This window comes from Poecilia mexicana, unplaced genomic scaffold (assembly GCF_051168715.1).
Source record: "Poecilia mexicana isolate PSO_F unplaced genomic scaffold, ASM5116871v1 scaffold_17, whole genome shotgun sequence".
Lineage (NCBI taxonomy): Eukaryota > Metazoa > Chordata > Actinopteri > Cyprinodontiformes > Poeciliidae > Poecilia > Poecilia mexicana.
The window spans coordinates 14,866,130-14,892,031 of NW_028263386.1; the positions used below are offsets into that span (position 1 = coordinate 14,866,130).

The window sequence follows — 25,902 nt, forward strand, 5'->3', positions numbered from 1 at the left end:
AGCATACCGAAGAGTCAGAATGGGGGGCCGAGGGAACGGTGGCGGACTGGGGGGGCTAGAGTATAATTAGAAGGGGTTCGAAGAAGAAGGAGAGAAGGTGGGGGGCTGACTCATCGTTAGAGGGGTGGAGGGGTGGGGGCTTGGGGAAACAAAGGTAGGAGCGAAGGAGAGACATTGGGGGGGCTGACGCATCGATAGAGGGGTGGAGGGTGGGGGCTTGGGGAAACGAAGAAGGAGGGAGCGAAGGAGTGACATTGTGGGGGGGCTAGAGTATAATTAGAAGGGGTTCGAAGAAGAAGGAGATAAGGTGGGGGCTGACGCATCGTTAGAGGGATGGAGGGTTGGGGAAACGAAGAAGGAGGGAGCGAAGGGAGGGTTGGGGGATGTTAGTGTATGTACTACTTAAATGTCGCTTGGAGTGGTGGTGGTGGTGGTGGTGGGCCATAATTTAGCAGTTTGTATATGTTAAATTACAGGGGAAAAAACTGTTAAATTACGGGAAACTTCTGATGGAAATTCTGTAAAAAAAAAAAAAAAAAAAAAACTGAAAATATCCTGGCACAAAGTTACCAGGACATTTTCTGTATTTTTATTTTATTTTATTTTTCAGAATTTCCATCAAAATATTTTCCATAATTTAACAGTTTTTTTATGTCAAATTTACCAATATTTTGTTAACCCAAAACTGAAATTCTGTCTTTTGTGATATATTCTCAAACTTTAAAAAAAAAAATTGTCTTCCAAACCATTGAAGTCTGTACTCTATACCATATATAAATTATAGTGTAAAATATATTAAAGTTAATGTATTTAATATATTCTTCACATAATTTTGAAACAAAACTAAATTCTAAGTCCACAGGAAATATAGTTGTAGAACACAAAACACTTAGTTTGAAATGAGCTCATCCAAAGTGATATAAAAATGAAACCATTCGACAATTTGCAGACTTTATTTTGCAATTTAAGACCATAAATTGACATGTCATCTAGTCTTTATAACTAACCTAAGAGCAAAACATATTCTTGAGCTTGCTAATGTTAATCTTCTGTACATCACAACTAATTTATTGCATTTTACTATACAAATTTTCAACGTCTTCAAATGTAAAGCAGTCTTGACTCTAGTTTTGAAGTCACATAAACAATTTTGTTAAGTTATTACTATAAGATGGAACATAAAAAAATAGCTTTTGAACATGAAAATCATAGTTGTAAACAGGACCAACATACTTCAAAATAAATGCCGAAAGTCAACCACTATTTTTATAAAATACAGGTATAAATATTTAGTTAAAATCAAATACTACATAAACCCAGCCGGTAACACTTTATTTGGAGGTGGGTGAATAACACCTGTCATGAACATGAATAAGTCTTCATGAATATTTATGACTGTTGTCATAAAGCGTAATTCGGTAAATTATGACACTTTTAATACAAAGTTGACATTATTGAAAATGTCTTTGTTATGACAACTTGACATTAATCTAGACAAAAGTGATTAATGATTGATAGTATTCAGCAGGTTGTTTTCTTGTCAGCACAAAGACAGTACTCTTATCTTTCATGTGACAAGATAAGTGCCAATAAAATGATAGTATTATTTTAAAAAAAGCTGTGGTCAATAAATCCCCACATATTTGTTAATTATTTAATAAGTAAATCAATTATTTACTCAATAAATAATTTATTTACAATAGGTAAATAAGTTACCAGTTCAGACACTGCTAGGATCCTTCCATTGCAATTTAGATTGTGGTGATTTTGTTCTTTTATGCCGAGTTTGCATGCATTTCTAGAATGTGTAATATTACCTTGACCTCTATAATCCTATGTCCTAATTTATTACTTGAGAAGAATTATCAGAAAAAACTGTAGCAAGTTTTACATTCAATGAATAAAAATTTAACTTTGATTAAGTCTAATATCAATTCTCATGAAACTTATGATAGACTACATTCACTTTACAAAGTAAAAAACCTTTTTTTAAGAAATAAAAGTTTAAACACTTTACCCACGAGGTTTTTACCTTCACAAGCTTCATTAAATGATGCCTTCCTCCTAATTATTTGGTCACATGATCAATGTTTTATACCGTTTCCTAGCAACAAGGTGTGGCTAAGCTCACCTGAGTCACTACTACTATTTAGCAATGATTATAAGAAAAACCTTTTTTGACAATGAATAAAAAATATTCCTGCTCATTTCAGACGGAATATTTAGTTAAAGTAGCAACTTTAGAAATCTAATCGTTTTAAAAAAGATATGTGTAAAGTTGTGAACTGTGCGCTGATAAAAGTTTCTTTTACTTCTTTAACCTGAGAGAGGCAGTTTCCATGTCTTCAGTTTATTTAAACTATTAATTTCCACAGGCTATATTCTTTTCTAAACCGATCCATGCAGGGTCACATGTTGATGTTACAGTCTTCTGCATGCAGAGATTTATTCATATTTAATTCCAGTTTCTTGTTCGTTTAAGTTTTGACCCGATGATTCCGATTCCTCCACAAGTGCAACAACATTTTAATGTCTATATTTTATTATTTTAGCTGCAATCAAACATTTTATAAAAAGATACGAGTGGGTGGACGGTTAGCTCCAATCTACCTTTTGTACTGATACATACAGAAAGCAACGCAAATCAAACATCATAAAGTGAGTCGTCATAAAAAATAAAACAAAAACCTTTTTCTGCAAAAGACGAATTTGCTGTCAAGAGTTTTTACTTTATCGCTTTTTTGTTTCAATCTCCAAACCATTGACGCTCGGTTAAATTTTTCCCATATTTTCACATTTCCCGTTTTCTTGCCTCCTTCTGCATATAGTTGAGTGAATTAAAACATTTGACTTAAACTCTTAACCTCTGACCTCTATTTCTACTTTCCTGGCATTTTCTCTGAAACTGTTTTCTCAGGCAGCCACATTAAACACACTCCACCTGCTTTACTGTCTGACATTTAGCCACACAATCAGTGAACTTCGTCTCTGTGCACTTTCCAATAAATAAGGCTTGCAGGCTGAAAGAGCGAGCTATTTGAACACACCGACTGATTCAGTTACTGAGTGTTTCTGTTTTTTAGGCCCGAGCAGCTAAGCGCTGCGAAGGCCTATTGTTTCTGTACTTGTTTCTGTACTGTTTCTTATTATTAGGCCCGAGCAGCTAAGCGCTGCGAAGGCCTATTGTTTTTCAAATGTTGATTATTAGGCCCGAGCAGCTAAGCGCTGCGAAGGCCTATTGTAATCGTGCTGTTTATTATTATGATTCTTTGCCCAAATGAATTGGCTTTTTGGGGGCTTTATCATTTTCAAAAACTCACCAAACTTGGCGGGCGCATAAAGCCTGTGTAAAATTTACGTATTTTAAGGTACCTGCAACAATCAAACAAGAAACGGCTCAAGGGCGCCACCTAGCAACTTTCAAAAGACCCTTTCCTATTCACTTGCTTCATCGTAGAGACTTGAAATTTGGTACACTTGTAGAGCTCCCCAAGACACTCAGAATTTACAATTAATGTCATAGTGCATGTATCACAGAATGTCGGCCATTTTGGATTGAAGTTCAAATTTTGACCCGATTTTGGCCGTTTACAGGGTTCGCATTTGATCGAACTTGTCCTAGGGATTTCGATCAATCGGCTTCAAACTCGGTCAGATCGTTCATAAGTCATGGCCGATCCAAAGTTATCAAAGGTTTGCGTTTTCGACCTTCCTGAGGGGGGGTTACCTGGGGTCAAAGTTCACCTAGTCGCCATGAAAAATAAAACGGTTATAACTTTTACAAAAACACTCACAGCAGCAACAAACTTTCAGTGATTGATCATCATCGGGTCCCCTACAATACCCAATGGTCAAATGATGACATCACTTAGGCCACGCCCCCTGAGAACAGGAAGTGTCATGTTTTACTCTAAACTGTCGCTATCTGACCCCTTTGACCTAATCAACATGAAACTGTATCCACAGACAGAAAACATGTTGGTGTGTCGTGGATTCCAACCCTGTTTGGTTTTGATGGAGCAGGTGGGCGTGGCGGCATGGCAAAGTGACCTGTAACGCCGTGTCCATACGTTTGGCTGCAGATTCCACAATTTTTAGCCCAGCTGCACCAAACTTGACATGACTGATCCTGGTGGGATGCCTGACGATCCTATATCGTCATAGTCTGACGTCATCTAAGCCCCGCCCCTCAGAACAGGAAGTGCCTATTTTGACTTGTAAAGCTCCATCTATGGCTCTCTCAACCTAATCAAGATGATTCTGTGTTGGATGACAGATAACATGTTGGTCTCACTTGCTTTAAAGCGCCAAGAGTTTTCAGTAGAGGGCGTGGCCGTGGCAGCGCGGCGAAGCAGAGGGAATGCCGCCGACATACGTTTGGCTCTAGATTCCACATGTTTCAGCCCAGCTGCACCAAACTCACTAGGATGCATCCTTATTCATCCCCGAACAGGAATCCATAACAGTCGTTGATGGGCGTGGCCTAATTTCTCTACAGCGCCCCCTAGAATTTTTTAAATAATCAGCCCCAAGCCATGCTTTAACCTAGAATTATGAAACTTGGTACACATGTGTATAATGTCAGGACCTACAAAAAAGTCTCTTGGAGCCATGGTGCAAACCCAACAGGAAGTCAGCCATTTTGGATCAAAATCCGCCATTTACTGTTTTTCATAGACGTCGCATCTGATCTATCTCCTCCTACAGCTTTCGAGACACAGACTTCAAACTCAGTCAGCAGAGAGTTGAGACATTAAAGGTCAGAAGTTATCAAAGGAATTTTTGTATGTCAAAGGATGTGGGCGTGGCTAAGTACAAAACTTTGACTATTCGCCATAAATCATTAAAGTGAGATAACATGCGCATACAAGGTCACAGCTGCATCACACTTTCTACGTCTCATTATAGACCAGCCCTCATGACAGTTAGGTGGTCGATTGATGACATCACCTTAGCCCAGCCCACTTCCGACAGGAAGTCACCTGTTTTTTCTACTGTATGTCTTACTTTTACACTCTAAAACATGTTGGTGTGTCATGGATTCCAACCCTGTGCAGACTGAAATAAAATGAGATGATGATGATCTCTGTAAATGCCTACTGACCCATGGGGGCGTGGCAAAATGGCTGGCCCTCGCTATATGCATACGATCGTCCCAAACTTTGACTATTCGCCATAAATCATGAAAGTCAGATAACATGCAGATACGAGGTCACAGCTGCATCAGACTTTCTATGTCTCATTATAGACCAGCCCTCATCACAGTTAGGTGGTCGATTGATGACATCACCTTAGCCCCGCCCACTTCCGACAGGAAGTCACCTGTTTTTTCTACTGTATGTCTTACTTTTAGACTCTAATTCATATGGGTTTCATCCTTTGCAGCCTGACATAAAATGACATGAAGATGAACTCTGTCAATGCCTACTGACGCGTGGGGGCGTGGCAAAATGGCTGTCCCTCGCCATATGCATACGATCATCTCTTATTGACAGACACATCATCCGATTTACACCAGACTTTTTATGAGTGACACTTGTGAACCTCTAAGGAGCCCAATAGAGTTTAATTGCAATTTGACTCCACTGCGCCCCCTAGGTTAATCAAACAGCTGTATCTCCTTACTACATGGCCCAATCTGCTCCAGATTTTGGGTGCATCACCAGGGAACGCTGCCGAAGGCATGGAAGCGGATCGCATGGAAGACGGCGCGCGAGCGTCGGCGGTGGCTGGCGGGAGGCGGTGCTGGGAAATCCGCGGTGGCTATAGGCCTGAGCGGCGCTTGGCTGCGAGGGCCGCTTGAGGCTCCGCGGAGCTTTAATTTAGCTCTGTTTTCTGAGTTAAATGTCAGAGAAGCTTTGAAAGTCGGCTTCCAGGCCGATGCTGAAGAGCTTCCGGTCTGCGCCGCTGTTTGGCATTTGAATCAAAGGAAGTTGGAGCTGAAGCATTCTGCAGTTTGCATAGAGCCATGTGAAACATTTAATACAACAGCCATTCATATCTTTAAGAAATGTTCACCTAGTCTAATGCATCCGTTACCGCTGGAAAAAAGATTTAACTGCATTGTTCTCAATAGTTATTATTGTCCTGTGATTGAAGGTTCTTGTAGCATCAACCACACTGTAAAAACACTAAATCTTACTAGTATTTTTGTTCTAATATTTAGTGCAGATACCTTACTTCTTGTAAGTTAGTTGTGTCTTATTTCAAGTGCAGTAACTTTCCAGCTTCTTTTAAGTCAATAATTCCTTAATACTGATGAAAAAGTTTAAGTGAAATAATCTGCCAGTGGAACAAGTAGGTCTGCAGGAGTTCTCCGTCTTTACTGTTAAATCTTGTTCCTGGGTAAAGTTAAAGGTCCCAAAATGAAATAGATTACTGATAAACCTATTTCACTTACAACTTCCTGTGACTCTGAGCTGTTCTGATTTTTGACAATATAGCATAAAAGACACTAACATTCAATGTTATACTTGACCAGCTGAACTGCTTGTGGTGTTTAAAGAAATTTCCTTTCTTCTGCAAAAGAAAAAAGCACAAACCGACACTTTACTGAATACAACGTAGCCTTGAGTGTAAAATGGCCCAATCTGACATCATTGAGCTGCCTTTAGAAAAATGTATGTATTTTTTTTCTTTTGTTTTTCAATACGTTGGATTTTAACAGAAAAACGGGTTCTGTAGATATGTGTCTGTTATCTCCACGTATTTGCATTCTTATGCATTCATTCTACCACTGTTTTTAAAATCACACTTAAATTTATCTATCAAACATTTTTTACTAAAAACTTGCAGAAAACAAAGATATATTTTAACATTATGATTTTATTTATTTACAGAAAACAAAAACTATCCAGATCAGCCTGGTCCAATCTGAAAAATGTCACGTTTAGAAGCAACAACTGCCATTAAATATTTACAACAACTGGCATGGAGTGTTTTACGTGCTGCAGGACGTTTTGCCCTGCTCTACTTTGCAGAATTGTTTTAATTCAATGATTGGCTGGTTTCCAGGAATTAGCAACCACTCTACAGTCTGATCCCAGCATCTGTATTGCAAGAGTTCAAAACAGTAAAATGACCAGCACAAGTTAAAAAAAATGCCTGAAAGTGAAAAGAAGGCACTAACACTACTGCACATAATTTAACAAAAGTCTGTCAATAATCATATCTGGATGACAACCAGTAACATATTTTTGATTCTAATCTAAAGAATAACTTTAAAGCATATAATGAAACCTCCTGAATTATATAAACATTAAATTAGAAACCAAGAACAAAGTAAGTTTGGACTTCTGCAGTGACTAACATTTCTGCCTTCACCTTGATGGAAATGTTTTCAGCGTTTTTGTGCTTTCAATGATTAAAACATTAACTTTTTTCTTGCTGGCACGCCTTGGTTACCTTGACCAGCCCATAGCACCAAGGTGCAAAGAGCCTTTAAACTTCAGCTGTTAAAAAGGAATAACATAGTAACTAAATGCTAGCAACACAACACCTCATGTTGTATTTTAATCCATTAATCCAGCTTTTACTTTAGGAAGATTAATACATATCATAGGTTGTCAGAAAAATTAACAAATTAACTTACCATCAACTGGATGTCAGCCCAAAGAACTGCGACTGGCTGTTCCTGGTCTTGATTCCTGTTCTGCTGTTCATTTTTTACATAACTGGATTAGGATATAAAGCTTTGGAAATGGATTCACCACAGTATAGCAGTTGTGCAGTGCAGATCTCTTTTGTTTTGTGTGACTCTCTGTACATGAACTTGCAAACCCAAACATTATCAGCAATTAATTGAAAGGGTAGAACTTCTATCTTTATTCAAAATCTGGAGAAAATACATGTCCAAACATATGCATTAGAGGTGCACAGATTTATCGGCCAGCCGATTTGTCACAACAGATTTCCTCAATTTTGGGAGATCTGTGATCTGCCAATACTTGCACCTGAGGCTGATCTTGTATACCTCAGCAAAGGTCTAAACATCAACTGCTGTTCTCTTCTCTCTGGTTAGAGTTTGGTCTGTCAGCCCCTCCCAATAAGCCATGTCTGCATGTTTGTAGTCAATAATAGTCACCAAACTGTTGCCTACTAAGTGACTTTCTTCATATATGTGCAGACATTTAAGAAAAAAAAATTGTGTTGAATGAAATCAGAATCGACAGGTAAGGGACTTTTACAAGATAGGCCATTTTGTTCGGCCATGCAACTGCAATCAATGCACCTCGCATACTATAAGTCTTTTCGTTACTGATCCTGAGCTGGGATACAATGCTGACATTTGTGAAAATGACATTTCTAGTCATCACATTTGTCACTCATAAATAGACTATATGAACAAGCTTCAAGAGTGCCTCAAGAGAGAGGTTCACCACCACAATAAAAAAATACTTACACTAATTTTACCTAATAATCTAATCAAAGTTTATCTTAATCAAGATTAACCTTGATCAACTAACCTAATAACTTTGAAACATCAAACAACACCATCTATCCATTCTTATCAAAAATTCAAACATTATAAACATTACAAACAGCGACGCTAACAGTGCTGCCATTACTCTGCTGGTAACTAATGCAGGCATAGTAATGGCACAAATCCATCAAGAACTGATAAGTTAGCTTAAACTTGGATAATGTGCAAGCCGTTTGAATTGCCTTCGTTAACCTAAATTACACAAACAATATGTATAAAGCTTGATAACTTACGAGTAGCGGTACTCCTCCGGTTTTCTGTGACTATGAGTAACTGTTGATTAGCAGTCGAAGTTGAAGGTGTATATATCAAAAATTAAAGTTAAACAAAACTCAAAGGACCATAAAACATGTAGGATATCAAACTTATAGCGTAGTTCGTCTATTCGATCGGCAGCTTTCCTAAGAAAAACTGATACGTAACGTGCTGCTCCCTCTGCGTTCGCCATTGCGAGACTGCTTTTCGGAGGGAAAGTCCAGAGGAGTTCAGAGCTGCAGTTGCATCTAACCAACCAATAGGCTGCTAATGTAGCCTGAAGACACCGCCCCTCATTATCATATTAAAACAGAAACGAAGAGGGGAAAATAGAATGTGATAAATAAAAAATAAGAAAATACTAAATTAATAAAGAAAATTGGAAAATGGGAAAATTATAAATTTAAAAAAAATTAAATCAAAAATAGCTAAATGAAAAATGGGTGAATAAAAAAGGGATACATGAGAAATTCATAAATGAAACTGGGAAATTGAAAATTGGGTTAATGAAAAAGGGAAATTGAAAAGTGGTTAAATGAAAACTAGATAAATGAAAAATGGATAAAGGAATAAATGAAATGGGTAAATGACAAAATTAAAATTGGACAAGTGAAAATGGGTAAATGAAAAATGGCTAAATTAATCTGGGAATAAATAAATGCATAAATGAATAAATATAAATGGGAATAAAATTACCAATTACTCATTTATTTATTTATTTCACTCATTTATTGATTTATTTTACTAATTTCTTTATTTATTTCACCCATTTATTTATTTATTTCACCCATTTCATACCGAACCACTTACAGCACCAATGTTAAGTGTATAAAATGAACGCTCTACAATATAAACAATATACAATACAATACATCTACAATAACGCCAACATTAGTTTCCCTTTGGGATTAATCAAGTGGTTTTGAATTAGAACTGAATTTGAATTTGAAAAAAGAATCTGTATGGAACAAGTGAATAGTAATCTGAACTTTAGTGAAGTTTCACAAATCACATAAAGGTTTCACAAATCTCAAACATGGATTAAAATATTCTGCTGTTAGAGCAGAATAATCTAGTCCAGGTTTGAAGAGTCTAGGAGTTGTAATTTAGGAACCAGAGCAGTTCTAGCGTGATACTGATGCAAAAATGTGGTGAAATCAACCTTTATTGAAGTTTCACAAATCAGAATTTCACAAATCACAAATATGGATTTTAAATATTCTGCTATTAGTTGCAAATAATCCAGTTCAGGTTTGAAGTGTCGTAGTTTTGGAATTAGAGCAGTTCTAGTGTGATCCAGATGCAAAAAAGGCTAAAAATTGCACTTTATTTAAGTTTAACAAATAAGAAAAAAGTTTCAAAAATCACAAACATGGTTTTCAATATTCTGCTATTAGTTGAGAATAATCCAGTCCAGGTTTGAAGTGTCTAGGTGTTGTAGTTTTCTAACTAGAGTAGATTAAAGATGCGGAAGGTAGTGAAGAATTACGTGGAATCGCCCTTTAGCCATTTCCCGAATCGGAAGCTGGAATCGGAAACCAACTTCAGCCTCGTCTCACTAATGTCAACTTAGAGCACATGTGTCAAACTCAAGGCCACATAAAATTTTTAGTCATTTTATGTGGCCCCCGCAGCATTTTATAGGCCGACATTGACTTACAATAGGTTTTGAGCACGAATTGACTACAAACTACATCTCCCACAATGCATTCCGATTGTTACCAGCCAACATTACGGCTTCTCGCCACTAGAGAGCAGCAGAGTCACCTCAAGCTGCTTATTGATTTTCCCAGCGAATAAAACTGAGACGTCGACAAGCTAACATCAAAACGTCCAAGAAAAGAAAAATCGATTTACAAGTAAGACTGTGAATGAAGATGTGTGTGAGTTGGTGTCAGAGCGGTCGCGCTAGACGTTATCTTGACCGACAACACAAAAAAAAATCGGTCCTGTACTATTTTATCCGTGAAATTACAATCATATTAACATCAACTATTTAGTCGCATTTTATGCAGCGGCGGAGCCTCGTCCGCAGTGGTTGAGCTGCGGACTGCGCATGTTACAGTCTAATTAACTTTTGCATCGTCATTTATTTCCTCCAGATAAGCTACCGGCTCCTCAAATGGATTAACACAACGTTGCATTCTCTTTAGTTTTCTCTGGTCTGTAATGGAGACTTGAATTTAACGCGCCATTTCAACCAAAAGTTTTGAATGGGCTTCCTAACCATTTTTTATTTGTAAGTATTGATTTTATTTTTTAGCCAAGCCTCTGTCTCTGCTAATGATATCTTCAATGCATTTTTTGATCCCAGGCTTAGTTTATGGACTGAACAGACAGAAACAGTTACCATTATACATTTTGAACTGTTGATTTTATTTTTGAACCATTTTTTTAAATTGTAAAATGTTGATTTTATTTTTGAACCATTTTTTATTTTAAAGTGTTGATTTCATTTTTGAACCATTTTTTTTAATTGTAAAGTGTTGATGTTATTTTTAAACCATTTTTTTTATTGTAAAGTGTTGATTTTATCTTTGAACCCTTATTTTAAAGTGTTGATTTTATTTTTGAACCTTTTTTTAATTGTAAAGTGTTGATTTTATCTTTGAACCATTTTTTTAATTGTAAAGTGTTGATGTTATTTTTGAAACCTTATTTATGTTGAAGTGTTGATTTTATTTTTGAACCCTTATTTATTTTGAAGTGTTGATTGTCTGGAAGACCTTACACATGAATTGCCCTGTATGGGGTTTGAACCGATGACCTCAGCATTACCAGCATGGTGCTCTAACCTGCTGAGCTAACTCACCTACCTTAAAAACTGTTCAGTTTCCATGGATTTAAGAATAACTTACATGATCTTACCACAATGGACATTTGATAAAAGTTCTTATATTCCAATGTTTTTCAAAACAACATACATAATATTTTATTTTCCAGAGATTTTGTATTTTGAAGTGTTTATATTACTTTTGAACCATTTCTAATTTTCAAGTGATTGTATTTCAGAGATTTTTTTTATTTAATGTCTTAATTTTATTTTTGAACCATTTTTTATTTGTAAGTATTGATTTTATTTTTTAGCCATTTAGCCAAGTCTCTGTAGAACCATTTGTCTCTGCTAATGACATCTGTAATACAATTTTTGATCCAGGCTTAGTTTATGGACTGTAATGTGAAATTAGGCACACTTGTTTGTCTGACAGTTTGTTCACTAAGTTACTGTGCTCTCTGAGAGGATCTGTGGTATAAGTATTTGACATTGTTCCATGCCAATCGTTAACATTAGTCTCTAACAAAATGTGGATCATCTCCCAGGAACACTGGAACAGCATGAGTTTCTGTAGTGTAGTGGTTATCATGTATGCTTCACACGCAACAGGTCTCTGGTTTGAAACCAGACAGAAACGGTTTTTGCATGTTCTATTCATCACAGGTGTTTACTAAAGGTCAACAAGGGCTCTGTGGTGTCATGGTCTGTACTCTGAATCCAGGCATCTGAGTGCAAACCTCAGTTGAAATTTTCATGCTTTGCATCTCACATCATCAACTTTGGAACCTCAAACTGAAACAAAGCAGAGAAGTTCAGTTCCTGTAGTGTAGTGGTTATCACGTTTGCTTTACACACAAAATGTCTCTGGTTCAAAACCAGCCAGAAATGGTTTTTGTAGGTTATGCATCTCTTGGGGTGCAGTGAGACAACAAGAGCCTTCCTCTTTTGTGATGGTTCATTTGCCAATCGACTTCAATGTAAGCTTCTTTGAAATCGAAGCTACTTTACTTCAATTACCAATTGGTAGTTCTATGGCGTAATGCACATGTGTCAAACTCAAGGCCCGCGTGCCACATGTGGCCCCCCAGCATTTTATAGGCCAATGATTGACTTAAAATAGGTTTTGAGCATGAATTGACTATAAACTACATTTCAACCAAAGGTTTGTAATGCGCTTCCTAACCAGACGCTCCAAAGCGTCCGGTCCATACCTCTTCAACACGCCGTCAGCTCCCGGTCAGAAAGACGCATTTAGTTCAGAGACCATGAGATGATATTCAGAAAGGATTTTTTAAATTAATTGATTTCAGTTGCCTCTGAGACTAAATCTTTGCATAAAGTCTATAATGTCTGCCCATGTGACTTGTTTTTATTATTTGTTTACTTACCTTTAAACAATGATACAAATGAAAATTTATTTTTGAGATAAGTTTTACTTTATAAGTCAATCTTATCACAATTTTAATAAGCTTTATTAAACCAATCAAAGGAAATGCAACATGAAAGACTTAAAAAACATAACTTGCCACTTTAAACACAAATCAAATAATCTTTTATTGCCACAGGAACTATAAAAACAATGATGGAACAGGTTTACAAATCGGTCATCACAAGGCAGGAATGCATGTCCAAATGCGTCCAAGTATATAATGCATTCTTATAACGCATTTCTTAATAATTGTGGTATGAATGTAAAAACAGAAAAGTAAACACCTGTTGGGAAATTTAAGCATCTTTAATACACATTTAGTTCTGTGCTAAATTGTTTGCAGCTCTTTTGTAATGGTCCCAATTCATGACTGACCACAGCTCTGAAAGCTATGTTAATGTCATAAATTAAAGATCACTTATCAGAAAAATTTTTTAATAAATAGGAATTAAAATTCATGCTTTTTTTATGGTGTGAAAAATCGACAGAGAACATCATAATTTTCATGCAAAAGGAATGCAAAACGGGAAGGTAACTCAGATCAAACGTGAGGATTGCAGGTGTTTTAAACCAGTTACAAAGCAGAACTCTACATGCAGGCAGGTGGAAATAAATAGATCATAGCTTGGAGACCCCTGAAACAGCAATGACTTAAGCACCGCAGGTGTAAACATAATAATTCTAGGATAAAAGTTGGAGTCCAACAGAGAAAAAAAAACTACAATCGACAACAAAGCTAGTTTTCATTGCAACACAACTGCAGCACCATCTGAGAAGGCAACATTTATTTTCTTAAAGTGCTGGGTTTTTGATAATGAGTTCCCCTGATCAATAATCACCAGTCTGTTCAGTAGCATTTGGTTGTTGACAAAGAATCAATGGAGACATGCATCAGGTTGTGCTGCAATTAGGAAGATTGTCCAAGAATTGGTGCCATGACGTTATATGATTTTATCACAGAATAAATATAGAGCAGCTAAAGTGATAAAGCTGTAAGCTGCTGCTCACAACCCCCACACACATTCCTTCAGACACACACACCACACATTCTGACACACAGACACATTCTGTCTTTTAACCGATTGCACATAGTTGGTAGAGGACGTGGTCCCAAGGCTTGCTCAGCCATAACTGCTCAGCCCGGACACTCTTTGAGGTTAACAGGGCCAAACACGCCCGATGACCTGTGGAAGGAGACTGATACTTCGTTGATCTTCATGTCCTGGATACATCCCACAAAGGAGGATTTGACAGGAAGCATCTGCTGCATCAGTGTTTCTGTAAAAACAAATGGTCAGGTAGTAAGCAAATTTGTGCTAACTTTGTTTTAATACATGGTACCTTCTTCTTATATTAAACCCTAAAACAAATTAATCTTTTATTTTAATAGTATATTCCCACTATGATACTGTGATTTTGAGCTCATTTATGTAATTGAGAAAAAAAATCAATAAAAAAAAATGTGCATAACTTATTTCCTTCCTACTGTGCGGTTTGCTGATCGAGTATATGCATAGTGGATAACAGCCGTCTCATTCATTCATTCATTCATTCATTCATTCATTCATTCAACGAGTTGCACTATGCAAAACTTTCTAATTAATTATGGTTGTGGAACCAATTGGATAATTGCTTTTGAACCAAATATGTGATTCTTGAGAATAGGGACAAAATGGGTTTTAATTTTCCCATTTTTTTTATTTTTTATTTTTTGTTATTTCTCAACCTTATGTATGTAAATATGACAAATAATGTTTAGGAAATGTAAAGATGCTAAGGTACAGGCTCCCAGTTGCAACATTTAAAAAAAAAAAAAAACATTTTTAATCGACCTGACCTAGAACGTTGTCATCACCATCTGACAAAAATAAATAAAAAACAATTTTTAATTACCCTATTAGTGATATTTTTACTCATTTTACAGACAAATGCTTCTCAAGAAACAAAAGAAATATTATTTAAAACAAAAAACAAGAAAAAGTCCATCTGATGGAGTTGCAGTGCATGACGGAGTTGACACAGAACTGAAGGTGGTGACAAACTAGTGAATAAAATGAAAAACTTGATACATGTGAAGTAATGCAATTCATGTAAAATACATTAAAATGAATTAGTTGCACATGTAAGTGAGATTTGACAACAATTTCACTGAAAGAGTTAGGAAAACTCTGATGGAGTTGACATCTGACAGAATTGAAAAAAAGCCAAACTGCCTCAATTTATATGATGTTATTCTGAAGGAGGCCATATTGTAGCTCATCAGGTCCATGAAATCTTTACAGTTTACCAAAATTCAGTTTTTATTTCACAAAATTTCATCAAAGTTTTGTAAATTGTCAGTTATGGTTTTGACACATCATGGTTGTGACGAGCAACTTAGGAATAAAACAGAAGAAAAAACTAAAGAATAACTTAAGTTAACCAGAGATAACTAGCCCTCCTAGCAAAGGAAGAGAAAGGAAGAGATCATGGGGTCCTCAGAAGTTCTGGTGCCCCCCAATAATGCCTGATTTTTTTTTACATTCTTTTCATTTCTGACGGTGTTGACAAAAACTAGGGACAAATTTCAGTGGAGTTGGAAAATATATAAAAATTATTTTTAATTCAATTTATTCATACCTCTATAATTATTTATATGACTACTTATACTTAGTTGTCACAATATTTAATTTTAGTATTTCTTTAATTGTTTTAAACTGTTATAATGTATTGAGTTCTGCTCCTGGACAAGGGATTTTACAGGCATCATCCACCGACTACAATGTTTAAAATAAAAAAATATTCAGCAAATACCTGGAAAATATACATTGTTGTGCTCACATGACCCAGGCTAGTTGAATCAGATATTTGAAAAAAATATATATTTTGTGTATATTTTATTCAAATTTTGTGCTTTATCCATAGGACCTGTTAACTATCAGTTATTCTCAAGAATAACTGATAGTTAAGTTAGATACTGTACAATACAATAAATGTATATAAATTCTTAATTTTATGTTTGCTAGAAATGTATTTATTTGAAGTGGTTTTGGTGGGTAGATGACTCAGTGAAGTGTGCTAAAGTTCAAGAAGAAAACAGTGGTCATGTGACCTACATGTGAAACTTGTATATGAACTTGCAAAATGTTTGTTTACATATTTGGCATAAAATTTTAATTTTTTTAATTACATTTAACTTAGCATGAATTGATAATATTATTAGCAGATGTTATATTATTAATAATTATAATGATACTTGCCTCTGCTGTACATAACAGTGGCTTTAAGGTGCTTTTGAACCTAAAGCTGTTTTGCATCAGATCCACCGGGAGTGTCTGTTACTCCCCAACAGCTGGATGGCATATATAAGTAATGGGTATTATAAAGACTTGTTGATCACAAGATGTCACTCTTGACTGCAATTTTATAACAATGAATTTTGGAGATTTTGTTTCCCATCCTACTGACTGTATGACGACGATAACCTTTTTTTAATTTTTTTATCTAGTTTCAGTGATAAAGCTTTTTAAATGTTGCTCTCAGTGCATGTATGTGAGTGAGTTTAGCTGAGTAGCTTTATTCCTTTAGCAATTTTATGACTTATGAAGATCAGCATACACTGGCATTCCTTGTTCTGCTTTCTTTCCATTCTGAGGAGCAATTGACCCCAAATTCAGGTTAAATTTATACTCCAGGGAAACAAGTACTTAGGTAGTTACTTTTTAAAATGTATATGTATTGTTAGGGGTGTCAATTATTGTGTTAGTAGTTATTGTAAAATCATGCAAACAAATAGATTATTTCTTGTTGTTTTAAGAAATGATTTTAAATTCATGGTAGTGTATTAAAAGATAACTATTTTCGGGGGGCGGGGAGGGGTACACATTTTTACCAGATTCTAGTCATATTTCTTTTTTTATTATTTATAATTTATTCTGAAATTCAGTTGTGAATCTCACTAAGCTCTAACAAATTAAGAACATTACGAACACCGATACTCACCAGGAATGCCACCGACATAAAGAGGATCTTTGGTCGAAGGGAAAGTAGAAGATGGTGGACCTATCTTGTAGTTGTCCAACGTGTCCACAGATAGTTGTACAACATTTTTTCTCTTGATTACTAGGAGAAAAAGGGAGGAAAGATTTGACGCTAAGTAATTACAGGCACATAAATAAACAAATACTTTTTCACTGAGCTACTTATATTTTTACCAATGCAGCAGCAGGTATCATAGCTTTCAGCTGAAAAAAAAAAATTAACCCTTTCTGGTAACAAAATGACTCCTCCATTTCAGATGAGTCAGCTTTACTGATCTTAACTGAGCAAACAAAATGACTAAGGAAACTGCTGAGGCTACTAAAACCTGAACCCAAAGGGAAAAGCATCAAGGCCGGGATGAGCAGAGGTCATCTCTGCAAATTCATTTTGAGGAAATAAACTGATTCTAAAAATAAATTCTAGATTATTTTATGATAGAAGATGCTTTTAAACTTGTTCCTGGCTACAAATCATGACTACAAATCCGTTAGTTATCAGCTAAAAATGATTATCATTGTTTGACATTTGTTATATTAAGAGTGAATGAAGTTATTGTAAGCAAATATACTGAATAACATAGCATCATATACAGTAGAAATAAGCATTTTCACCATTCAGCACAGTTCAAATAAAATAGTATTTTTGACATGTTGACTGGATCTGAGAATCTTTTGACCATGACTATTGTTCCAAAGCTTTATTCATAAATACAAGACGACGGTAAAAAGTGACACCCTAGAATTAAATGTTGTCACACTGCATAAGTGTGCAAAAAATATTTTTTTTTCTCCTTAATCAATAAATATTTTCTTTGTCCTCATTGTTGGCCTAAGTTAAAAACACGTGACAGCATTATTTCACATTTGGTTCGATATTTGTATTGGGTATTAGTACAATTCTAAGTTTTGTTTCACCTGAAATTTTATGAAATATTCCATCGCATAAAGAGGTCTTTGGCTTCACTGATGTCCTGTACTCTCCTTTTCCATTGTTCACGTGCGCCACCACCTGCAAATAGAAACATATGCAAATGTCTCACTGTTAACCCCATACGAATAAAGTCAACTTTGATAACAAAGGTAGAATCAACTGACTTTGAAGCTACCAATTTTAAAACCAAGCCAACCTAATTTAGAGACGACCTAAAGAGATGTAAAGAGATGGGCAAGCATTTAAGACTGTTCTATGGCAGCAGAAAGCATCTAAGTACTCTCACCTCTCCTCCAAGCATATAGATGCTGAGAAAGTGGCCCATTGTGTTTACATGACTGGTGGAATCACCGACATGAAGCAGGAGTCCAGTCTGGCTGTGGGGACGTATGTTAAACAGCACCTCCAGGTCAGAACCAAAAACAAAGGAGTCATCTGAAATACAGAAAACAAATGCAGATAATGTGAGTTACAAAAAAAAAAAAAGTAATGGGGAGCGACTAATGAACAGAAAACTATTTTTTTTAGTTTCCTAGTTTTTATATATTAAATAAAACATTTTTCTAATATACTGAAATATGTCCCTAAAAGGTTTAAATCATAAGTAAGATAAAAAAAAAATCACCATCATCCAATTCACAGAGTACTATATAATTACAACGCTTCATGTGCTCAAGTGAAGCACCAATGGTGTTCTTATAAACCCTAGATTAGAAATAAAAATGTGGTATTAAAAGAGCACAAAAGTGATGTACTTACTGATTATGACATGTGCTCCATTTCCTGCAAAATACACCCCTTTTTGTGTCGGCCCCTCAAAGCAGGGTCCTGCACCGTAGTTTGACGATGGGTTTAACATCAGTGCTCCATTCATCTTAAAATTACGCACACAGCCGGACACGCTTTGCTTTGGCAGAGCCTTTGACTGAAAGCAAAAGTAGTATTTATTTCTCTAAATTAGCCGCAATTTTTCACCAGAAACGTTAACTGAATTTAGTTGTGTTTTGCTACCTTTAACTCTTTCTGAAGGGATTCTGGCGCACTGCCCAGGTATGCAGGCAGGAGGAACTGCTGCATAGACTTCAACTCAGAGTTAGTCAGCTGACCATCCTGAGCTTTGATCCCGTCGACAATCAACCGGAATTTCTTCTTTTCCAAACTGAACATGACCTACAGACAAATACATTCAACACATGCTTTGCTTTGCAAAATAGACTGAGTGATGCAGGGATGGCTGCTACGATGTAGCTGAAACCGGACATAAAACTGTAAGGAAAAAAAAATACACAACTTTTTTGTCATTCTGCAAATCAGACTAAACATTTGCTTATCTAAAATTACTAAAATAATTTCTATTTCTTAAGAATAATGAGAGGATTTATAATCCAAATGACAATGGCATTATGGTTTTGCAAGCTTCTGGTGTGAAATCAGATCTGCACTGCTGTAAGGGAGCATCTCAAACACACAGGTTTCTTTTGTGAATTTATGGGGGAAAAATCTGCTGAGCTATGAGGAGGAATAAATGCCATTTTTTTAATCCTTGACTCTACCACATTCATTTACAAAGCTACACTTTACACATGTATAAACACAACGGGAATGTCCAGCCATGGTAGTATTTAGGTATGAGGCAGGTTCTGTTTTTCAGAAATGAATGTTTGTTTCCAAATGTGAGCATCAACATCTGAGAAAAGGAAGGGGCTATGTTAAATTATTGGCTGAAGTTGCATTGGTAAGCGAATGTAATAATTTGTAGTGAAATACCAACAGGAGCTGAAAGGCCAATCAGAGAGGAATGACATCATCACACTAAAACCGACATAGACAGACAGAATGCTATTTTAAATGCTGAAGTGGACACAAATGATTTTTTCAAAACATGTCTAATTTGGCCATTATCACAATCCCCTTACAGAAAAATCCCATAAATTTTACTTGCAAAAATCACACGAGTAAATTATGTACCACATGTGAAGTGATGAGTCAGATGAAAAACGACGATTTTGAGGAGTTTCACGGAAACCCTCCCCCGCCCACAAAAAACAAAACATGCGATTCCTATTTTTTCACATGGGTTTCACATATTTCTACATATGATACACATGTGTATCACATACTTCCACATGTTTACATGTGAGAAAATTTGAGAGCAGAGCACAGAAAATAGCTTGTGAGAAGGAGATCCTAAGGGATCAACCAATACTAAACAGTTTCAAAGACAATTCTATCAACTACTAAGAAAATGTAGCATGTAGACTTTCCAAGCTTATTATTCCGACATTTGGCAAATGCAAATAATTTTAGTAATCCTACCTGACCTAAAACAGAAAAGATTACAACTGATTTGATTTCACCCATGTAGAGGTAAGTGTCTTTTTTTTTGCAGTTAGATGTAAACATCAGGTTTCAGCTATAAACACACAGAGGCTTGTATACAGTGATGTATATTTACTGACCGAATGCCACTTTCCATCGTTGTACTTCTCTCTGTTGAATATCTCCCTCTGTTTTCCCACAGAGAGTCTGATCCTGCCCTTAGACATGTACAACGCCAGATGAGACTGCCCTCCTCTGGTCGCTGCAAAGAATAGCAGGCCTTCAGGAGACCGAGTCCTGACATCCAGAGAGAAGTGAGGCCTGGATAGGATAAAAAATAAAATAAAAACTATATTCTCAATTACAGCTCTGGTTTTTATTGGTATTCATAGATGTGAGATCATAAGGGAACTGGTCACTCACTTGGGTTGTAAGACCTGTAATGGTAGGCTGTAGCTCAAGCTGCTCACAGGCCCTCCCATGCGATAAGCATGTTGAAGCTTGGCTGGGAATTCACAGACTGAGGCGCTTTCATTTATTATTTGCTTCTCACTATCCTGAAAAGCAGCACAAAAACAAAAAAAGGAGAAGACTCTTAATACAAGTTGATATTTGAATTCCTATCAGCTGCAGGTCTCTGGATGGCTCCCGCCCTGCTGGGAAATAAGGCAGCATGCTTTTTGAGTTGCAAAAATTATCACAAGCATGGGTTCTATCAAATGTGAAGCTTTTGTGACTTTAGATTTAGATTTTTATTTTTTATAATAGGCCTGCTTTGTCTGTATTATTATTTCTAAAAGGAACACCTGCTATTTTTTAAATCTTAAATTTCAGAAAACATTTTCCCAAAACTAAATAATTTTAATTGGAAATTCCAGGCTTGGATTTGGGCATTATAATAAATCCCAGTTAACTCACTTCACAATAAAAATCAGGCTAATGTGAACTTTATTTTTATTCCCCTGTAGCATTTATTTAATAGGGCTTGCTTTCATCCATGAAGGTTATATTTATCTGTTTTTGGGTCAAATTAAAGAAGTGCATCAAACGACATGCTGTTGATTGATGTTTTTAGTAGGCCAAATACGGTGGAAGTTCTTTGTTTTTACGCATTTAATGAATTTTAAAATATATTAATTTTTGCCTATGACCTGCGCATTATGAATCAGTCAGTGGATAACTGGCCAATTGGCTAGTGCAAGTTTATTTAAAAAAAACCCCTAAAATTCAGATTTTATTTGTCATCTACTCACCAAGTTAAGTCATGATAAGAATTAGTTGGACACTGTCCTTTGGAGGCAAACTGTGTTTATTTACATTCATAGTTTTGAATTTGAATGGTTTTCATCGGTGAATGTACTCAGTTCCTTTATCACCAACTCACTAGAATTGATTGTACCAATCTAGCTCATGTTCTAATAAAAATAAAAGCAAACACAGATATGAGCCCATGTCCTCTTATTTTACTGTGACACCTATTTCTTCCCACTTTCGTATAAAGCTTCATGAGAATTAACTTTTTCACTCCTAAACTTTGTATTACCTGATTTTTTCATTTGCTTCACCATGTGTAGCGTGAAAGTGGCAGCATACTATAGTACTTCCGTGACCCTGCATGCAGCTGAGAATTCATTATTTACGTCATTCAATTATTGTGAATCAAGGTTAATATATGGCTCCAAACCAAAATACCATATTGTTTACGGTGAGAATGAGCAAGCAGGACAAGGGTGATTAGTGGAATCAATTTGTTGTAGATTTGATTTAAAGAAAAAGAAAAAAAAGAAAATCCAGAGGTGACAGTAAAGAAAAGCCTACATATTTTTACCTCAAGGTGAGGCTTATGTGAGTAATCCTCTTGCTTCTTCTCAAAGTCTCTTTTTTTTAGTGGATATTTAATGTATTCTTATGTAAATTAATACTTCCAATCATTCAGTTTTAGGACTATTGTGTGAATTATGTTGTAATCATCTCTTTCCTTCCTTCCTCTCTAGATTTTTGGGATCTAAAAACATCTTTAAAATGTGCAGATTTAACCATTTGCAACGTTAAAGGACTTTCACTGCCTCTCCAATTATTTTAATGCAAGCAAAAAAAAAAAGACCAACTGGATAGTTGCTCAAAACCTTTGCAGGAATAGCTGTCTTGAAATCTTGGGGCTAACTCAGTTCAAATAAAAAAGCCAAAGTCTGATGTTCTACTGCAAACTAAAAAGTTGAAAATGCTTTTCGCGCTTTTTAACCTCATGTCTACATGACTATACACAACATACTCACACTTCACCCCTAACATTTCAGCCGATGCTGCTCAGTGTGCTTGCACTTGATTACTGCAACACATCTCTTTGAGAATTTATTTTCTTCCGGATATTTCTGCGAATTTGCACTCTTTAACAGGTGTCTCTGCTTCACCTTGTCTTCTTAAGCTAAACTGCTCAGCATACATCATTCACACATTCAGCCGGAAATGCAACTTCATGATTATTTATTATTCACACAGATGGAAGAGTGTTAGAAAAAGGTGATTAAAAAGTGATGGAAGCGGCTGCTAAAATCAGCTGTGATTAGAGCACATTTTCTTTGATTATATAATCAAGCATGATTTAATGTGTCATTAGTGAATTAAAAACAAGGTGCTTGTGAATCACTTAGAAGGATTACATGGAAGAAAGCAAAGAGACGTGTTCCTTTCAGGGTTATTATTCACAATATAGATGGTGAACACAAATAGGAAGGACAAAGGATGAAGTACAATACATTTTGTTGTTTGGCACGGGTACCGAAGCATTCATACACATTTTTTTTTATTGTGTAGAATACACAGTAAGTAAATGAGCTTGTGGATATGCTAGAGGAAATCATAGGGGTACAGCAGTCAGTGTTAGATTCATGTCGTCATCTGCAGGTTTTGGTCTCCTTCTTCTTCATCTCTAGAAAATGAGGCAGCAAAATTTAATACAGATAATGTCAAGTTGATAAAAGTGGCAGTAAGAGGAAAATGTAATTAGATATGATTTCCTTCACAAGAGAGGAAGCAAGCATTAGGTCACAAATTATTGGGTAACATCATGATATCCTCAGAGGAAAAACAAACAGATTAAACGAAAAAACACATTATTCTTGAGAAAATGTAAAATTATGTAAGTGCATAATAACATCAACATTTTGAAAGCGTTCTCTCTCTGCGGCTGTAGACATATATTGAATTATTTTACTGCACAAAAACCTTTTAAGCTGAAATATGTCATGAATGTCAGATTTTTTTTTCCTACCCCACCCTAACAGACTATAAACCAGAAACTCAAGATTCCCATCAATCCAATATTTCAACAATGACCCACATGTTATACCCATGTGCTTTGCAGTAGCAATGCTGGTCAGAACTGGAGCACATGTGGCAAGCTCTTACCCAAACAAGCTAATTTCAGTCATTCATCACTGTGGTGAGTTACCAGCTGACTGAACTTTTCATGGAACGCTTGAGAATCCCTTCATTGGTTGCCCATTTACGAAATCCCCGTACTTAGCATGCCTCCAAGTGTCAAAGTGCTACCAAAATCTCGTAATTATCCATTCATTGAAGCCAGGTGTGCAGCAACAGATGCTGGACACTGAGCCCCGAGGACGAGGGTTGGGGAACTCTGATTTATACCCTTTAGTTTTGGAATAATTAAGTATTTTACTAAGGACTACTTTCTAATCTGGAGTTCAGGTGTGCATAGATGTCAAACCTCACCTTTTTGTTGAAGCGGAGTTGAAAGGGATTGCTGGCAGTGCACACATCTATCTGGACGTCTCCTGAAGCCTGGAAGTCATATAGGTTTTCAGGCTTGAACTCGTTTGACCTGCAAAACACAAACAAATCAGATTGAGATCACACCTTGGAGGAAACACGGTACAACAAACCAAACCACATAAATTTAACTCTTAAAGCTGAAGTAGATAACTTTTACAAAAATTATACTTTTTACATATTTGTTAAAAACTGTCATAATGTCATGACAGTATAATATGAGGCAGACAATCTGTGAAAACAATCAAGTTCCCCTGCCTCCTCCTTTTGGTCCTTATGCCATCTGCAGATATATAGCACTTGGCCAAAAACAACCAATCAGAGCAAGGAGGAGGGACTTAGCACTGTCCACCACCATCATCATGCTGCTCACATCCTCCCTCTTGCTCTCTGCTGCACAGAGCTGAATGCATAGGCTAAGAAACATGGCCACTATTGATGGTGGAGAAACGGTTTTTCTGTAGCAGTAAGTTGTTTGCCATTAGCATGGCTGCAGCAAACCAGTAATCTTGAGCAGTACACAAATGTGATTGACTGCGCTAAGACCCTCTACCTAGATCTGATTGCCGGTATCAGTCTGGTAGCGGCATATTTCAGCAGAAATCAATAGGACCACTGGGAAGAAGCAAAGGAAGTAAATTTGTTCACAAACTATCTGTCTCATGTTACACTGTCACGACATAGTGGCAGTTTTAGCAAATATGTAAAAAGCATTTTTATTAAAGTTGCCTACTGCAGCTTTAGTAGACACAGAAAGAAAGAAAAATTACCGTCGAGTGTAAAAGTTGGAAATGCAGCCTTTGAAATTCTCTTTTCCAAGCCAAGTAGAGCCCTGTGTGTCAGGTATGGACATGGTGCCACTCTCTGGCTGACCATAGTCTTCATCATCAATCTGCATTGCAATCCTTAAGAAAAAGAAAAAAAAAAACATTTGTAGCAAAAATGATTTAAAATTTAATATTTTCCTGATTTGGATTAAATGTTATTTTATTTTTGGTTTTGAAATAGTAAGCCTAAATAATCACAGTTGTAACTGAACAACTACACACCTTCCAGTAAGCATTACTTGGTTTCTTATTACATTCCTAGAACACGTGAAACAAATTTTTATTTCATACCTTCCTTGTTTTTTGGAGACAGTCACATAGTGCCAGTTCCCGTCATTGTACTGTTTGCTTGATTTCCATTTAAGGGCGTCAAAGTGCAGAATCAAGTAGCCATTTTCCATTGCAACGTTTATCTGGTTTCCCTGGAGGATAAAACCACAATAAAGATTTTACTTCTTTTTGCATAAGCACATTAGAAAAGGTGGTTATAAAGTAGAGAGGTAAATTTACCAGTTTTTTGTTCTGCAATATAATGCCCTGGCTCTCTGTGCTCTTGAATCCGAAGGACACCACTACGTCGTTTTCCAAGCTGAAGTCTTGGAGGTCTGCTTTCAGGGAGCTCCTCAAGTTGAACTGTGCTTTGTACGAACTCTAAACAGAGGGCATGACACATGTGAAGATACGTGAAAAAAGCTTTTAGATAAGTCCATCTATGATTACAGTAGCATAACATCAAACTGAAAATAAAAATCCAAATGTTAATTTCATCAGATAAAGTTTAAGACGAAAAAAAGTAAAATTAGAGTTGCCTTCACTTAGCCTTCCTTTCTCGATAGATGCATGCAAAGACAACTGAAACCAGTCACTTTAGTGCCACATCTTTTAATATGGTTTCATGTAAATCTATGAGTTTTGTTGTAATTATTAGTAATATTTTTTATATATTGTTTTATATTTCATTTTAACCGTACAGTGGATGGCAGAGTAAACAATTGTATTCGACATTAAAGCTGATTTACTTGGGGATTTTTTTTTTAAAAATGTATACTTTGTGAATCTAATTAGAATGTCC

General features: G+C 36.1%; 1 protein-coding gene across 1 annotated transcript in view; it reads right to left on the bottom strand.

The window, feature by feature from the left end:
* Window positions 1-13,042: 13,042 nt before the first annotated feature.
* The window catches only part of LOC106919794 (laminin subunit alpha-3-like), a 69,872-nt gene continuing 57,012 nt past the window's right edge, over window positions 13,043-25,902 (bottom strand). Inside the window, exons 66-77 of the mRNA XM_088014364.1 lie at window positions 25,341-25,481; window positions 25,122-25,252; window positions 24,774-24,908; window positions 23,947-24,055; window positions 20,635-20,768; window positions 20,352-20,532; window positions 18,904-19,062; window positions 18,652-18,817; window positions 18,179-18,327; window positions 17,877-17,970; window positions 16,924-17,043; window positions 13,043-14,220 (exon numbers count right to left, since the gene is read on the bottom strand). Of these exons, the coding sequence (XP_087870490.1) occupies window positions 14,078-14,220; window positions 16,924-17,043; window positions 17,877-17,970; window positions 18,179-18,327; window positions 18,652-18,817; window positions 18,904-19,062; window positions 20,352-20,532; window positions 20,635-20,768; window positions 23,947-24,055; window positions 24,774-24,908; window positions 25,122-25,252; window positions 25,341-25,481 (1,662 nt within the window). The 3' untranslated portion in view covers window positions 13,043-14,077. The remainder of the gene's footprint in view (window positions 14,221-16,923; window positions 17,044-17,876; window positions 17,971-18,178; window positions 18,328-18,651; window positions 18,818-18,903; window positions 19,063-20,351; window positions 20,533-20,634; window positions 20,769-23,946; window positions 24,056-24,773; window positions 24,909-25,121; window positions 25,253-25,340; window positions 25,482-25,902) is intronic.